The sequence below is a fragment of the Ictalurus furcatus genome, chromosome 9, assembly GCF_023375685.1.
Source record: "Ictalurus furcatus strain D&B chromosome 9, Billie_1.0, whole genome shotgun sequence".
NCBI classification, from domain to species: Eukaryota; Metazoa; Chordata; class Actinopteri; order Siluriformes; family Ictaluridae; genus Ictalurus; species Ictalurus furcatus.
This window is the reverse complement of record NC_071263.1, coordinates 19,198,255-19,216,442: the sequence shown is the minus strand read 5'-3', so window position 1 is coordinate 19,216,442 and position 18,188 is coordinate 19,198,255. Positions and strand designations below refer to the sequence as shown.

At 38.0% G+C, this 18,188-nt stretch overlaps 2 protein-coding genes across 2 annotated transcripts; both read right to left on the bottom strand.

Moving 5' to 3' along the window:
• Window positions 1-1,286: 1,286 nt before the first annotated feature.
• On the bottom strand, window positions 1,287-5,895 carry crls1 (cardiolipin synthase 1). The gene is made up of 7 exons (XM_053633358.1): window positions 5,205-5,895; window positions 4,690-4,827; window positions 4,453-4,582; window positions 4,133-4,218; window positions 3,892-3,960; window positions 2,557-2,648; window positions 1,287-1,662 (listed from the first exon to the last, which is right to left on the bottom strand). Exons 1-7 carry the CDS (start codon window positions 5,733-5,735, stop codon window positions 1,572-1,574), a joined length of 1,137 nt encoding a protein of 378 aa, XP_053489333.1. The 5' UTR covers window positions 5,736-5,895; the 3' UTR covers window positions 1,287-1,571.
• A 162-nt stretch (window positions 5,896-6,057) lies between these two features.
• mcm8 (minichromosome maintenance 8 homologous recombination repair factor) lies at window positions 6,058-17,574 on the bottom strand. The gene is made up of 18 exons (XM_053633357.1): window positions 17,102-17,574; window positions 16,087-16,179; window positions 15,883-15,965; window positions 15,648-15,797; window positions 15,395-15,498; window positions 15,103-15,301; window positions 13,973-14,058; window positions 13,620-13,768; window positions 11,354-11,552; window positions 11,191-11,221; window positions 10,967-11,107; window positions 10,718-10,859; window positions 10,444-10,639; window positions 8,954-9,173; window positions 8,017-8,226; window positions 7,760-7,836; window positions 7,384-7,573; window positions 6,058-7,293 (listed from the first exon to the last, which is right to left on the bottom strand). The coding sequence occupies exons 1-18, from the start codon at window positions 17,343-17,345 to the stop codon at window positions 7,201-7,203; spliced, it is 2,607 nt and encodes an 868-aa protein (XP_053489332.1). The 5' UTR covers window positions 17,346-17,574; the 3' UTR covers window positions 6,058-7,200.
• Between the last annotated feature and the right edge of the window lie 614 nt (window positions 17,575-18,188).

The following is an 18,188-nucleotide window of genomic DNA, read 5'->3' as shown; positions in this document are numbered from 1 at the left end:
TACAGGTCAAACGCTTCAGTTAATATTCACATAAAATATAAGAACTTATATAATTACTTCTTCAAGGTGATTAGTAAAAAAGCATCTCAGAATGCACAACACAATAATCCTTGAGGCAGATGGGGTACAACAGTAAAAGAACAGTTATCTGAGACTACAAGTGGGGCAACATCTTCCAATACAGTTTTGGTGAGTCGGTGCCCAATCCCAAGAGATCAAGGTCACCATAATCATATTTCCTCCCATTCTGATGTTTGTTGTGAACATTAACGGATGACTGTATACACTGTGTTGCCACCACATGAATAGCTGATTTGATAACTACAGAATTGCATGAATGAGCAGGCGTAGATGTTCCTATTAAAGTGACCAGTGAGTGTATATAGAGTTCTGTGAAAAAGTATTAGTTCTAACCCTGATTTCTTCTGTTTTTGTGCATCTCTCATACTAAATTGTTTCAGAAATTAAAACAAAATCTAAGATAAAACAAAGGCAATCTGAGTAAACACAAAATACAGTTTTTAAATGATAATGTTATTTATGGAAGCAAAAAAAGTTATCCAACTGGGCCTGTATGAAAATATATTTGCCCCCATAGTTACTAATTCCCCAAACCTATGAAACTGCATTCATAATAGGGTTCAGCTGGACTAGACACAACCAGGCCTGATTACTGCAAACCCTGTTTAATCAAATCAACACTTAAATAGAACTTTTTCAACAGCATGAAGTTGGTTAAAGGGTCTTACACACTGTGCTAAAGTTGAAAGAAATTCAAGAAATGATGAGGAAGAAAGTGATTGAAATACATCAGTATGGGAAGGAGTACAAAGCTATTTCAAAGGCTCTGGGACTCCAAAGAATCACAGAGTGCGCCATTATCTCCAAATGGAAAAACTCAGCACAGTAGTGAACCTTCCTAGAAGTGGCCAACCTTCCCAAATTCCTCCAAGAGCACAGTAACGACTCATCCAGCAAGTCACAAAAGACCAAAGAACAACATCAAAGGAACTACAGGCCTCTCTTGTATCAATAAAGGTCATTGTTCATGACTCCACTATCAGAAAGACACTGGGCAAAAATGGCATCCATGGAAGTGAAGGTGAAAACCACTACTAACCCAGAAGAACATTAAGGCTCGTCTGAACACACCGTGATGAACCGTTTGGGAGAATGTTCTCTGGACTGATGAGTCAAAAGTGGAAATCAAAAGAGTCAAAAATGCTACTTTATATTGCTTGACAGTGCCTTTGAGTTAATCTACTCAACATACAAAACTTTTTAAATGAACAATCAAACAAGAATGTTTTGAAGTCCGTTTTTAATCAGAAAAATGTGGTGGTGATTCAAAAAAAGGTAAAAAATAACATTCTACAGAAGTATAGACTGTGTACCGACTGGATATATTAGACCGCTTTGATTCAAAAGGTTGCTGTACAGTAATACATTTAGCTCCAAAGAAAACTGGACCTCGGCATCAGTTTGAAGCACATACACACACTGTCAGTAAAATGATTCCCAAACTTATTCAGCTGGAAGCACTACCAAGTTACAGTACAGACACATAAGAACTACTTTCTCTTGTTCAATACTTCAACAGTTTTTCTTCCATAATGGTAGTAGCTGTATCCAGATGCTACAGTCGTCAGTGCAGTGACATACCTACAAATAAAAGATTAAAGTGCAAATTAGAAGCTCAAATACAGTTACCTCCAAAACTATTGGAACAACAAGGCCAATTCATTTGTTTGTGCTTTACACCAAAGACATTTGGGTTTGAGATCAAAAGATGGATATGAGACGAAAGTTTAGGATTTCAGATGTGGATCTAGATGTGTTAACATAAAACATAGAACCTTTTGTATCAGACCACCCAATTTTTAGGTGAGCAGAAGTATAGGAACAGATAAGTCGAAGTAAATTAAAGTAAATAACACTTATTTGGTTGCATATCGCTTGCTTGCAATAACTGCATCGAGCCTGTGACTCACTGACATCACCAAATTGTTGGTTTCTTCTTTTGTGATGCTTTTCCAGGCTTTTACCACAGCCTCCTTCAGTTGTTGTTTGTTTCAGGGGGTTTCTTCCTTCAGTCTCGTCTTCAGGAGGTGAAATGCATGCTCAATTGGGTTAATGTCTGATGATTGACTTGGATAGACTAAAACATGTTACAATATTTTCATCACTTGGAAAAATGGGTGGGTTCGAACAAAAGGTGCCATGTACTAAGTTAATACATCTAGATGAAAGCTGAAATTCTGATCTGTTGTCTCATATTCATAGTTTGGTCTCAAACCCAATTGCCTTCAATGCAAACAAAAGCAAAAACAATAATTGGCCTTGCTGTTCCAATACTTTCAGATGAGACTGCATGTTCAGGCCTTGGTGAGTAAGTCATATACTAAATTTATCTATTTAAAATTTAGATCCAAAATTTATAGATTTCTGTAAAGCTGCTTTGTGACAATGTGTATTGTTAAAAGTGCTATACAAATAAATAAAACTGAATATACTGGGAAATCTAACACTTGTGAAATGGGATGAGGAAATACATACCACAGTGACTGCAAGAAAACACTGTCAGTGTACTGAAAAATGGGAGAAGCGAGAGAAACAGCCACCAGAATCAGCTGGATTGCAGTGTTGAACTGTAACACAAAAAAAGTGCTAGAATTCATTTAACTAAAATATTAAAGTGACCATAGCTTAGTTCTTAAATACCACTGGAGGGAAACAAAAGAAGGATGAGGCAAACAAAACCGTGTAAAATGTCAGGGGTGAACAAATCAGTAGATTACAAGTCACCAGAAAAACAGGGATAACCTAGTCCTTAATGACTTCAGCAAAATAAAAGTTTTAAGTAGTATCTATATTGAAACTTAACATACTTCAGGGTGTTCAGCGCACACTGATTATATAACTATATCGCATGTTACTCAATGCAAATCCTGCAGCCTGATACACAAACATCAGCCAAGCAGTTTTAAGTAAGCAGATTAATTAGTGTACACCAATGAAAGATGATCTGTTCACAATCAGCAATTGCAAATTCCTCATTTATAAGTCGCTTTGGATAAAAGCACCTGCTAAATGAATAAATATAAAAGGAATTGCAGGTTTTCGGAAACACTGCCAAACGCAAGCAAAATAATCTCAAGCACAAACCTGTAATATAACTCTCCTGTTATAAGTAAGGTACTTCATGGTTAAACATGTTGAGAGGAAAATAAGCTAGCCAGACTCAAATAATATATTTTACATGTGATGCAAGGCCAGAATAACAACACCGGCCAATGACTTGCTGACTTTTGTTGAGGGAGTAAACTTCATGTGCTACATTAAACATTTTTTAAGAAGAGGATAATTTAGATCAGTGGTCACCAACCCTGTTCCTGGAGATCTACCTTCCTGAAGACTTTAGCTCCATAACCGTGCCCACCTGACCATCTAATCATTGCCTTAAGAAGTTCTTGATCAACTAAAAAAGGTATGTTAGATTTTGGTTGGTGATGAAACATGCAGGAAAGTAGATCTCAAGGAAGAGGGTTGGTAACCACTGATGTATAATATAATGTACAAGTATAATCATGTTCTTGTATAATCATACAATTAATCAAGTATAATCATACTTGTTCATTTTCTTTAGTCTGTATTAATGCAGTTAACTACCCCACCATACATTATAGCATTACATTAGCAACCAATTAACCTAAGTTCCAGGCAACTAAAACATGGAACTGAACAAAACACTGTAGCTTTTATTTGCATGGTGAGCAAGCTAATGAATTTACTATTTGTTCACTCCTGAAGCTACCAGAATTACTGAACCTATTTCATTTCAATTTCTAGTGATGAAACAGAGGCCACTGAATATCAAGTGAAACACCATACCTTGCTAATAAGAGTTGGTTTAAGTTGGGCAGTAGTGTAGCATGGGTTGAAAAACTTGCTGAGAGTTACCTGTTAAGAGGAAAAACTTGCTATAGAGCTAAAAACTCAAACAATTGTAATACTTAAATTACTCATTATCAAGTCAAGTGTTGTTTTTATTGTAATTCCTGGCAAGTATTGTTGCTAATACTACAGTTTTATAATGATTAAACGTCCATTATATCTTTTATTTCATACTTACTGGAGGAGGGACAGTTTTGTAACGGACATAGAAAACTGCAGCAATTAAAGCAACATCCCTGGCGATCACCAGTGCTGTGAGTGGAACTGTAAAAAAAAAAAAAAAAAAACAAACAAACAAAAAAAAGTTTATGATCAAATACATGAAAGGAATTTGCTGCATTACTGTGCAGGTTAGTATTACACAAAGCTCGTTGTGCTGTAGCTATATATTATATGATTATATTTTCTCTGTGAATGAATCGAACAGACAGTTAGCGTTTTGAATGACATTCGCCTATAACATTAACCGATAATAAAGGTAGCATTATGGCTACCAACCTGGGATGAGCTGTGCATAGGTCAAACTGATGTACAGCACACTAACAAGGATCTTATCAGCGAGCGGATCCAGAGCGCTACCCAGAGCCGACTTCTGGTTTGGCCAGTTTCGTGCAATGTAGCCGTCCAGCTGTGTAGTGATGAGAGGCACTTTAGAAGTGAGTCTGAATTTCCCAATATACAAAATGCTGTGTTCATATATACAACATGAATGACTATCAGGACACTTGATCTTACCACGTCAGTCGCTCCTGCCAAAGCGAACAGTCCAAGAGACACATGGAAATACTGTTCCATGATTAAATAACCCAGGACAGGAGACAGGACAATCCTGGCCATGCAAAGGATGTTGGGGATCGTCCATGGATTTTCATACTGCAAAGATAAATCAAGAGAGCTAGTATGGATGTATTATAATATTAAAAATAATGCAAATGAAAGATAACTGGAAGTAATGGGTAATTTTGGCAGTCAATAAACAAAAACACATCATATTAATGAGTATGTAAGCAGGTGTTGGACATGGACATGAATCAGTATAGATACAAGAGGTGAAATAATATGTACTGGAGTGCAGCACAGTTTGTTGATGTTCCTGATCAGAGGTAGATCATTCAGCTCAGCAGTTTATTTCTACTTTAGTAAGTTTATCTGGAAAATCGACAAACTGTGCTGGATTTTGGACATGGAATGGTAAACTCTGCATTGTGAAACAGTACTGTGTGGTTTTGGACCGAGTGCTTTTTACTTACGAGCTCTTTAAACTGCACTTCGTTATATGGAGGAGATGAGGATGAGGATTCACATTGATTAGTTTCTTGATTTTTCTGATCTTCTTTAACCGGTTTTCCAGGTGCAGTACAGTATCCCTTTAATCTCGAGTGAAGGCCAATACTAACCCCGTCAGTCAAAATGCGACTCAATGTGTGTATCTGATAGTTCGAGATGTTCACGGTTGGTCTGTTCAGTGGAGTCTTGTTCGTCCTTGTAGTTAGTTTGTTAATGAATGGCAGACTTGTGGGAAACGCTGGCTCCACAACTTGCTCGACGAAGAAGTGCACACACTCGGGCCGAGGGCAGGGCGAGGAAAACTTTGCTTTCAATCGCTGAAGAGTTTTAATTTCCGTTCTGGCGGTTGTCAGCTGAATGGTGTGGCGACAGACCGGAGGTGACCCTTTACAGTCGCGGACATGTGTATACCGGGGAGCTGTACCAACGCTGATCCGCGGTACGTGCCCTTTCGCACAACTTAGCAGGTGACTTCTGGAAAAGGCCAAAAACATGGCTGGAACAAACTATAAACCACCTTATTTCATCAATGATGTCCACCGAATCGTCATTTGCTTCATTTCTCATCTCGTAAGCGCAGGTTCAGTCTCGATCTCGTCATTGTCTTACTCTGTATAAAGTATCTGCTTTCACACGGGGCGCCTCCTGTCAGCGCTCAACGTGTTTCGTCTTGCCGTATTCCGGTCCTGTTTTTGCGACAGACGTCAGCGAAGCGGCGGAAGAAATAACAGCACCAAAGTTCACTGTATTGCGGATTGCAGTGTATTTATCTTTTGTCATGCGAAAGCTTCGTGGAACACAAATAGACATATTACCAGTTCAAATACTTTATAAAAAACACCACCACCACGCATGTGTTGTATCAAGCACTGTATGGTTAAAGATACAATGTATATTTATTGTATAATTATAATAATAATAATAAATAATGTGGCAAGAGACACACTCTGCCTATTAATATTTTCTTTCTTCGATTTGCCGTAACAAGAAATGTAGGTCCATTTTACAATCTACACCTACCACAGGTCCACACTGACCCCATTGTACACTTTATAACCCACAGGTTCCCAGCCCTGGTCATGCATATTTTGTGTATTTCCTGCTCGAACACACCTGACTCAACTAAGCAGCCGCTCTGGAGTTGAAATAGACGTTAAAGCAGGGTAAATAGTGTGCAGGACACGGGGTAGTCCGATATCAGGGTTGCAAACCTGTCCTGTAGCCCATGTCTTGCTATGAGCAATTTGTCAGACCCCTTCTACATGTCCATCAGTTGAAAGGGACCATACTGACCAGATATTATTTAAGTGGTGGACTATATTTGGTACAGTACTGATGCTGACATGGTGATGTGCATGACACTGGTAAAGCAGGTCAGACGTAGAAACATTGCCAGAGTTCTAAACACTGTATTCTTTCTGCCAACTTTATTATACACAACTACCTGGTTGGTGTACAGTTAGACATGACAGATTAATCCTTTCTATCAGAGTGTGTTAATAACCACTGCACCACTGTTCTCAACCGAGCAAAAATCCCACCACCATTACTGTGCATTATCCATTCATACCAGTAACACACAGAAAAACATGTGTCAGTGCTGTAGTGAGGATGTTCCTTCTATCTGGTCAGCATCTCCCTATGATGGTTCCCTGGACAGAACAGATGGAACTGACAAACTGCACAAAAACAGATGGGCTGCAATCGGTAATCATGGTGTATCTAATAAAATGGTCAATGGCTATTGATACAAGTTAGGTGTACCTGCTAAAAGAGCCACTGAGTGTATATCCATAAATAAGCTGTGTTAAAGATACTATACAATAAATGATCAAATTAATTAAATGATGTTTTTGTTTTAAAAATAAATATGTCTGTAACATATGTAACAAACAAGATACCTACAGAGAACACGCATGGATTAAAAACAGTATCGAAAGTATTGAAATAAGTTTTTGTTCAGATGGTTTGCAGCTGGTATGTTCTGTGTCCTTTTTTTAGCAGGTAGCCTTGTTCATTGAGTGCGCTGATAAAGCCTTCAAAATCAATAACCTGAAAAATATTGTGTAAATAATGAATAAATTCACTTTTTAAGGGAGCTGTATTGTACACAATGTAAAAAAAACCAAACAAACTCTTTACCTGAACGTGGAGGTCTTTAGCCAGCTGTCGCAGGTGCTGAAATTCAAACAAGGTTTTGTGGGTGCGCTCAGCGATTTGGTTCAAAGCTGCAACAAACTTCTTGACTTTTGACCTGTTGCTCATCCCAGACCCAAGCTGAGATCGGTCAAAATCCAGCCGACCAAATTCGTCCGAGTACGTATCTGTCAAACTTGTCAGAACAAAAAATTAATGTACAACGTTTAATATTACTGTTTAATAGAACAGAGCTTTAACCTGAGAGATTGGACAACATATCAGTGTATATACACAGAAGTGCCATAATTGCTAAAAAGAACATCCTAGCAGGGAGAGAAAAAAATCTGAATTTCAGCACATAACCATTTATATTTGTTACCTGTGTTTCATGATCTCCACCACATCCTCTGCATCACTTTGAGTAGCTTTTTCTCGAAGTTCAAGACGTGCCCTTGCCTTGAAACCAGAAGCAAAACGGTGAACTCTTGCATTGGATTGAGCACTTCTATAAGAAGTTATCAGAATAAACTCAAAAGGAAACCCATGTCATTATGGATGACCATATGCCTGTGCTGTTCAGAAGCTCTGTGTGTGTGTGTGTGTGTGTGTGTGTGTGTGTGTGTTTCTGGCCGTTACCTCAGTGAGGCGGATGAGGGACTCTAGCTGCCGAGTTGTGATTGGGGTGCTATCGGCTGATTGGTTCTGCTTTCGCAGCTCCAGGTAGAAGTCCTGTAGGACCCGAGCAGCTTCGGCTGAGAGACTGGGGTGCACATAATGCCGGGCGTAGCCTACATATTTACGCAGCAGCTGGTGAGGAATTGGGTCAAAAGTCTCTCCAGGAAGAACCTGAGAATAAATGTGGAATGATTATGGAAAACATCAGTAATACTGAAATTAATTAAGACATAGATAATGATCTTGACTAGCAGGCTTATTTAGTTCTATTTTCTGTTTAGAGGAGAAAGTGGACACAATATTTCGGGCACTTTTGCATTTTAAACAAAATGTATTACAATACACATGAATAAGTAGTTGTAAAAATAATTGATGTACATTTATAAATTGTTTAATTGTTGTTGTTTTTTTATAGCCAAGAACTTACTAAGTGCCACAGCAACACACACATACATACACATTTACTCTCATTACAAATGCCAGAATTTATTCATATAAATGAATATACAAACTGGAAATGACTTTGACATCCTAAAAACCTAATATGACAAATATTAGATAACTTAGCTAGCATTTGTCACAACTTGGCATGAGTGGGATATTTGGTAACAGACTCTCCAATATTCATACTCTTTTTTTTAAAAAAAAAAACAAAACAAAAAAAAAAAAACCCCAACAACTTATTTTGTGACGTCAGTAAATAAGCATAGGTCTCATGTTCCCCTTACTCAGGCTGTTATACAAGTACTTATAAAGTGTCTAATTTTAAATAAAAAAAACAATACAAATCTACTGTGTATATTTGAAACCAACCATTCAAAATGAGTTGAACTATTTATCAGTTACGTTCAGGAATACATCCAAATGCTTACAACAGTGACAAAATAATGTGAGTTACCTTCAGGCTGTCTGAAAGAGGCTTGTTTGAGGGAATTTCCAGAATGGATATGTTGGACTCCTGTGTACAGCCCCTGGTGGCTGTTAAACCGCTAATCATGCCTTTCTTCCCTGCACGCATTGCCATGACGTGTTCTGAGAGCATGTGGTCATGGTCCTCATTGGGAGTGTCCAGAAGAATAAAGACCAGATCAAATCTGGACAGCAGAGCACTGCCCATTCTACAGAGGAAGAAGGAAACCTTCAGTGTGCACTTGTAAATACACGTGTTTATTAGTTACACTTACTGTACCATACACCTACACTCAGTGGCCATTTTATCAGGTTCACCTACCATATAGGTAACTTGGTAGGTATACAGTTACTGACTGCTTCTATGCAATATATGTTAGCCCTCTTTACGATATCCATCAGTGGAACTTCCACATGCCACTGCCAGGTCAATGGTTCATTCATTCATTAATCTTCAGAAACAAATTTGTCTTAGGACTTGGGTCACAGCGATCTGAAGCTTATTCTGAGAAGGCCTGGCACAAGGTCCCTAAAACAGTCAGCACATAGGCCTTGTTCAAACTTGTTATTAACATCTGTCTCAGGTGATAAGAAAGATAAGACAGATGGTGTTTTCACACATGGTGAATGATAAACATTTCATTTAACATTTCTGGTCGAAAGATAAATGCATACACTGCCAAACTATTGCCATATGTTAAGAATGACTATGCAGTTGTTAGGAGACTTTGTGTGTTTAAATATGGAGATTAATGTAATGTATGCAAAATGCCCAAGCTGTTACATGCAGCAACAGTGTGGATGGATAGTTCATAAGTGGTTCCATTCTGCATAAAATCCTGCATAAAATCTAGCAACACCAGTGACTATGCAATCTTTTGATGCTGTCATGGACACATTAGGAATTATTACCATTCATTCACAGTACACCTGTAATGCAGTCAGACCATCACTGCAAATCTGGGTCTGGGTGATTGGATCGCACTCAGACCTGTATTTAGTGCTGTTTACTTTTGATCTGTTAAGTTGCACACTCATTCACACCTCCAAGCAGTTTAGAGACAGCAATCCTATTGGCATGTTACTGATGGGAGTAAACTAGACAACATGAACACAGGAAGTACATGCAAAATTCCTCATAGGCAATAGTGTGACGTCAGGATCAAATCCAGGTCAAATCCATCCAGGAGGCAGAAATACCACTGCACCTCCACAAAAATGGCCCGCTCCCAAATTATGTAATCCTTTGGTAGTTCCTTTCCACAGATAGAGCTTTTAGAGAGCAGGTAAAAAAAAAATGTGCATAGCAATAGGTACATTTCTACAAAGTGAAACTAGGTAGGTTTACATGATAAAATAGTTGATGTATGTATGCTTGGTGTACTAATAAACTGCTAATTAAGTGTATTTTTATACCACTTCACTTATTTTGAGTAAACAAGTCTACTCAAGAAATTCCATTTTGTTCTAAATGCTTACTTCAGGTTTTCAGATACTGTCTTAGCCTTATTGTAATGTCCTCCCACTGGGTTAGCTGCTGCAATGATGGATGTGCGAGCTGGAAGAGTACAGACAATTCCAGCTTTGGCCAAACTTATGCTTTGCTGCTCCATAGCTTCCAACAAGGCCTGGTGCTGATTCCCCATCTTATCAAATTCATCAATACAGCAGATACCTGGAGACACAAAACAGAACTCAGCTGCAGCCTGTGTACATTATGTGCTAATATACGTGTCAGAGATTATTCATCTACCTTGATCTCCTAACACTAACGCTCCAGCTTCTAGTGCATAGTCTCCAGAGCCACTGTCCCTGGACAGAGAGACAGTCAGGCCTGAGGTGGTGGTGGTGTTTCCGCAAACGTAGATACCACGTGGGGCGACATTGCATACTGCCTATAAATACAATCAAGAAAAAAAAAAGTTTGATCGTTTGATCCACTTATGACAATTTCTCTACAATGCATCTTAGGACTTTAGTTTAAACGAGAGAAAATGTGTACCTGTAACATTTGACTTTTGCCAAGTCCAGGATCTCCTACGACAAGCATGTGTGGGTCTCCTCTTATAGGGATTCGGTTCTTATCATCCACATATTTATGACAGCCTCCAAATAAAGCCAGGACTAATCCTGCCTTAACAAGCTACAAAATAACAATCAATCAACTGAAAGTGGCTTACACACACACACACACACACACACACACACACACACACAAATACATACCAGATGCCCATAGATGGCTGGACAAAGAGAACTGCAAAAAATTAGAGCAATTTAACATACCATTAGAGGTCTAGTCACTCATGTAGGACTTATTAATGATGCTGCAGTTTTCTTATCATGACTACAGTGCATTTGACAGAAAAAAAGCCAAACTGTCCCTCACTTGACAATTAACTTAAAGAGGTCCTCTTGTGCATGAATCTCCTGGATGGCATACAGATCTTTGAGCGAAAACTCTACTGATGTCTCCTGGCCTTCAGTTTCAGACGCAGACTTGGTTTTTTGCCCTTTTGAGTTACTGAGAGAGTTTGCTTCTATATACAAAAGGAACATGCACTTGTCCTTTTTATTTCTTCCAAACCCTGTGAGAGGCCAAAAACAAGCAAGCAATAAATTGTATTTTAAAAGTATAATATATAAATTTTTAATAATTATAAATTAATATTGCAACTACTTGTTTCACAAGTTTATTACCTGCTTTAAATGGTATGCTAGAAAATAATGAATAAATTATGTAAAAAAAAAAAACAAAACACAAAGACATTCGCTGACTTAACAGATTAAAGTCAACACCAGTGTGGCCTATGTATACTGAATCTGACACTAGAGGGCCCATCATCTGCAGAGTAGCTTAAGCAAAAATGACAGCCAGCTGGGACTAGCTTCTACTACATGCTTACTTTAAAAATAACACCAGCCGACTGAACTCTTAGATATATCTTACTCTTATATTAAATCAATAGAGATACTTTTTAAGTAGTTTATAACAAAGTAAACAAATCTATTTACTATATACAGTGCCCTCCACTAATATTGGCACCCTTGGCAAATATGAGCAAAGAAGGCTGTGAAAAATTATCTTTATTGTTTAACCTTTCAATCTTTTGTTAAAAGACTTTTGTCACAAAAATTCTCTGCTCTTGTGGATATCAAACCATTGCAAACACAACATAGGTTTATCCAAAACAAATATCTTTGTTAAATATAGGTGTGCAACAATTATTTGCACCCCTATGAATTCATATGAGAAAAATATATTTGCAGTATATTCCCAGTGATATTTGAATTTTTTTTAGTACACCTGGGTGACTAGGAACAGGAAATTGTTCAACCATGACTTCCTGTTTCACAGGGGTATACATATGAGGTAACACATAGGTCAAATTCCCTCAGTCATTCTTAACAATGGGTAAGACCAAGGAATATAGCTGTAATGTGCGACAAACGGTTGTTAAGCTTCACAAAATGGGAAGTGGCTATAAGGAAATAGCACAAGCACTGACAATGTCCATTTCCACCATCAGGGCAATAATTAAGAAGTTCCAGTCAACTGGAAATGGTATGAATCAACCTGGATTTGGACGTGTGTCTATATTGTCTCAACCCAAGGATCACAGCTGGACAACTGCAGAAGTTAATTGTGTCTTGGGGTCAGAAAGTCTCCAAAATACAATCCAAAGTCACCTACATCACCACAAGTTGTTTGGAAGGGTTTCAAGAAAAAAGCCTCTACTCTCATCCAAAAACAAACTCAAGCATCTTCAGTTTGCCAGACACTACTGGAACTTCAAATGGAATCGGGTTCTACGGTCAGATGAAACTAAAATAGAGCTTTTTGGCAATAAACACCAGAGGAGGTTTTGGTGCACACAGAGAGGTAGCCATATGGAAAAGTACCTCATGTCCACAATTAAATATGGTGGTGGCTCTTTAATGTTTTGGGGCTGTTTTTCTGCCAGAGGACATGGACATTTTATTAGGACACATGGCATCATGAACTCTATCAAATATCAACAATATTAAATGAAAACCTGACTGCCTCTGCCAGAAAGCTTAAAATTGGCCATGGTTGGATCTTCCAGCAGAACAATGATCCAAAACATACATCAAAATCAACACAAAAATGGTTTACTGACCACAAAATCAAGGTCCTGTCATGACCATCCCAGTCTCCTGACTTGAAACCCATTGAAAACCTGTGGAGTGAACTGAAGAGGAGAGTCCACGAGCGTGAACCTAAAAATTTGAAGGATCTGGAGAGATTCTGTATGGAGGAATGGTCTCAGATCCCTTGCCATGTATTCTCCAAGACTCAGAGCTGTTATCTTGGCAAAGGGAGGTAGCACAAAGTATTGACTAAAAGGGTGCCAATAATTGTTGCACACATATTTAAAATATATATATTTTTTGATAAACCTGTGTTGTGTTTACAATTGTTTGCTATCCATGACAGCAGAAATTTTTTGTGATTTTTTTTTTGTTAAACAAAAGGTTAAACAATAAAGACAATTTTTCACAGCCTTCTTTGCTCATATTTACCACGGGTGCCAATATTAGTGGAGGGCACTGTAACTATGATCTGATTTCATCAAACAATTTCACTGCTCAACATTTCTGATATCACAAACAGTGTGCACTGAGGTACCAACCTTCCTCATTAGAGACTTTAATAACTCCTGTGATGGTGACCATGTCTCCTGGTACACAGCTGTCCACCAAATCCTGAGTGAGTTCACACTCAATGGTCCGGGGAATACGCCCTGATTCACGCTGGTCATCTGATATCAGCTCCTGAACCCTGACAAATACATGTACTGACTAAACTGTATACAACAGCTCTCACTCATGGGATTTTTAAAGGGGGGGGGGGGACTGTCCTGGAAATATCTGAACAGAAATCAGTTAACGTCTGTGCAGACAAGACTGAACAAATCTGGAGTTTTGGTTATGAACAAACAGAGGAAGAAAAGTGTGGATTTAAATATATAACAAAACCTCCTACTTTATAGTCTGCCAGTCGACGGTCAGCGTTAGTGGTGAACTTCTGTTTGGGGTAAAAGATCGTCCACGGCATTCTCTTTGAAGACACTTCAAAACATCATCAGTATCGAGGTCAATTTACACAAATTCCCACGATCGATCGTCATTTAAATGAACGATTAATTGTTAACCTTAATACCGCAAGATGCGTCTACTGCAGTGACATATAGCCACCGGCATGCCAGGGTGTGAAAATACCACTCAAAATCCCAGCGTCCTCACCCAATTTTGTTTTACTATAAATAATAGGACTGTAAAATGAATCGATGTGATTATGATCATTTGATAAAATGACTTATTTAATAATCAGATAGGAGCCTATTCATATTGCGTGCATCCATGTGAGCAAATAGGTTGCTTTGTTATTATAAGTGTTATTTATTTTATTCTCAAATGTGAATAGGATATTGTGCATATTATGGAAAAGACTGGAGAATACGAAAAAGCTTACTTTTACTCATGAATGTCCATAACGTGTTACAGGTCTATAATATTTACTTCATCGGTCCTGCTTGGAGTTGAGACTTACATACCTTACATGGAAAACCTTTCATTATTGATATATTACACAAAAACCTTGTTTTCAAAATCGACTTGTGTCTCTGATAGGAACAATGGAATTATAATATAGTGTGAATCATAAAATTTGTTGAGTTTCATTTCTATTTGTTTGCAGAAAACAAAAGTAGCAATAAAAACAACATTTTTTTTTTTTACACAGTATTTCGCTGTAGTTGCTAAGACTAACCCTGGGTTTTATGTTGCACAATAATGTTTATATAATAAATAATTGTTTATATGTGTAATCACTCATTTAAAAATGTATTAATAATTATCAATCAAATTTATACTACAATTTTTTTTTTATAAATACTGAATCCATACTGTATCATAATAGTGCTATACATTAGATAGATATCCTGTGAAGTAGACGACTATAACCTTGGTAGAATCTTACATAGTTGTCCAGATCATGCAATTTTAGCTTTTAACATCTAGTCTAACATATGGAACATGCTGGCAGATAATTCATTTACAGCACACCATCATTTTCATAAAGCCAAGAGCTGGAAATAGCAGAATACTTTTTACCTTAGTGGGTACATTGTACTTCCCATCAGTCAGAGCCAGACTCTGAGTGTCTCCACACATGTTACAGATGAACGCCATCTTAGTGCAAATTGGTTTGATGTTGCTCACTCTCACCACAGTCCCTCTAATAGCCACAAACTTGCCGTATAAATTGGCTCTGAGCATCTTCAAATGGGTGAGAGGCTCATAATTATAAATCCTAAAAAAAAAAAACAAAGCATTAGTATTGAATTCCACTACTCTTCAATATCATCAAGGTTAAACACCAAATAAAATATAAAAGAACCAATACCTAGCACTTATGTGTGGTATGTTAATAATAGGGGTTGCGCCTGCAGGAAGCCCTTCTTGGGCTTGTAGCTCATCAGCATGCTTTTCCAGATCCTTCGTCAACACCTGTACAGAAAAGCAGAAAAGGCTAAGCTTTTCATCATTGAGATTAATGAACACCCTTTTGAAAAGGGTTCATATGCTTTACACTGAGTTTATAGCCACAGATTTTGAATACAACAGTGTTTTGCTAATGACAATGACCAAGTACGGACTTGGTGAATGGCTAGGCCCAAGCAGTCCAGTATCTTTTCGGGCATGTCTTTAAGCTCATGAGCAAGATCAGGTACTGCTGTGGAAGTCTGTTTGTTCACAAGCAAGTCTTTGTAGTCCACCAAGATGCTGCCTTTTCTTTCAATTTCATCCTGTTGAGAAAAAAAAAGTTTCTCCATAAGAACATTCCTTATACATTGCACAGAAAAAGGTCAGCAGATTCTATTTGATGTATACCTTGTTATAAAGATCGATTTGTGAAGTGAAGTATTTTTCAAATGCCTTTATCTTCTCAACATAAGGTGAAGACTCAATGAAACCTTCAAAAAAAAAAAGGACCAAAAGACATTTAATAAGGCACTATTTAATTACTTTAGACAAAAAAAAAAATAAGATTACAAACCTCAGTTGCTGCTCAAGAAATAAACACAACAAGCAAACCTTCTGTAAAGTAGAGCCTCCATCCTTTGTAAGGACAAGTTATGTCAAGTGTTGCTTGGGTTGTACGAGGAACTGGTGAAGAAATCCCTGCACCTACGCACAGGAAGGTAAAGTAGCATGCTGTCAGTAACAAGGTCGTTTATCAGGTGATGGCTTTATTTACATTAAAGTGGAATCTCAAACTTTTTGTATCCACAAATCCCCTCAGCACAGATTTATTCATGTACATCATTTAAATGAAAAGATAAACAATATGAATACATTTCAATAAGACCTCTGAAGTCTTAAGAGTTTTCTTATGCTCATAAACCATTTCCTGCTGCGTGTCTATTAATTTCTTTCAAGGGCTTTGCCAATTCAGTTTTGAATTTTAGTGTTTCGCGCCACACTACTCAGTGGGTCGTGCAGGTATTTGGGCCGCTATGTGCAGTTCTTCTGAGTAGCTCAGTTTGGACCAGCTTTTGAGCTGTTTGGCTTCCCATAGGACTTTGACAAGAAACATGGCAAGCACATCACACGATACTTTTGGTAAACTAGGAGCCAAAGTTGGGAGAGACAACTCTGTGTGCGTTTAAAAAGAAGTGGCGTGTACAGGATGCTTTGCAAATAAAGTTACATTTTGCTAAATTAAAAAAAGGGTTCATTTCCCTTATGTATGGAGACTTTTGGAACACCCTTCATAATGGTAGCTTGTGATTTTGTAGTTACCGAGGCCCATAATTGGCCTGATCCAATTCACAGATATATTTTGTGCTGGCAATGTGTTACACTGACTGACAAGACACAGATCTTGCAGCATGTTGGGTTCATTACATTTATTCATTTAGCAGATGCTTTTTATCTGAAGCAACTTACAAATGAGGAAATACAAGCAAAATATTTACCTTGAGATGATCAGTATGTGATATGGGATATTCAGCAATACACAGAGCTCTCACACCAGAATAATATCAGAATTGGAAAAAGTGGAATTGGTGATATAATAACCCCAGTTGATGTAACTCCAAAGCCTCACCACGTTGTGTGTTATTGGGTGAATAATTTCCCCCTTCTCTTCCCCACGTACGACCTCTCCAGCCTCTGCTTTTTCCTCCATTCCCTCTTCCTCCACCTCTCCATCCATTACTTCCACCTCCACCGGACTCTGCGCTTTTGCCACCTCTCCAGGAACCTCCTCCACCTCTCCAGGAACCTCCTCCACCTCTCCAGGAACCTCCTCCACCTCTCCAGGAACCTCTCCCTGCTCCATGGCTGTTCATCTTTCCTCCTGTTCCCACCAGATCAAAATGATATACACAGTGTGTTGGATATCAGCAGCCTGTAATTACTTTTAGCAGGCTAACGTGGGTTAGCACGAGTAATTTTAACACAGTATTAAACTGACACGCCCGTGTTGTGAACCTACACGTCTGGATATTTATATTTACATCCCATTAGCTAACTAATTTAAATTATATATCAGTCAAACGGTGTTTAAAAATTTCCTGCGGTTCGGCTTTCACCCGAGCTGTGGTATTTACATTCTGAGGAACAACGCTTCAAGTTTGGCGGTAAAGCGTCACTTCCGGTCACGTGATTACGCTCACTTTCCTGGGTGATTCGTTTGTATTTTTAGTGTGCTTTTGCACTCATGTAATTTATTTAATAAATAATTCATTTATTACATGAGTTCCCAACATACTATCAAAAAATGTCAAAGCTGTAAAATTTAGGGAATCGACGCTGTGGAGCTGGTTTCCGGTTTGAGGAAATGACTTGCTTAATCGAAAGGGAGCGCACTTCAGCCTGCATTGCGTTGCCATGTCCGCATTTAATCTTCCTAATCGAAACTGATTAGGTTTTTTTTATTCGCGTGGTATGAAGAATTGTGAGTTTTTTATAGACAAGATAAAATAAATTCCTGTTATTATATTGTGTTTAAACGAAGATTATCGTCTTGCAACATTTGTACTTATCCAGGTCTATATGAATGTATTATATTGTGTATCTGTGAATTATCTATTTTATCCATGAGAGAAATGGCTTAATTTATTAGAAAAGTAGAATTCGTTTAGAAGAAATAAAAACATTAGAGTTTTGAAAAGCCTACAATCCGCTTAACT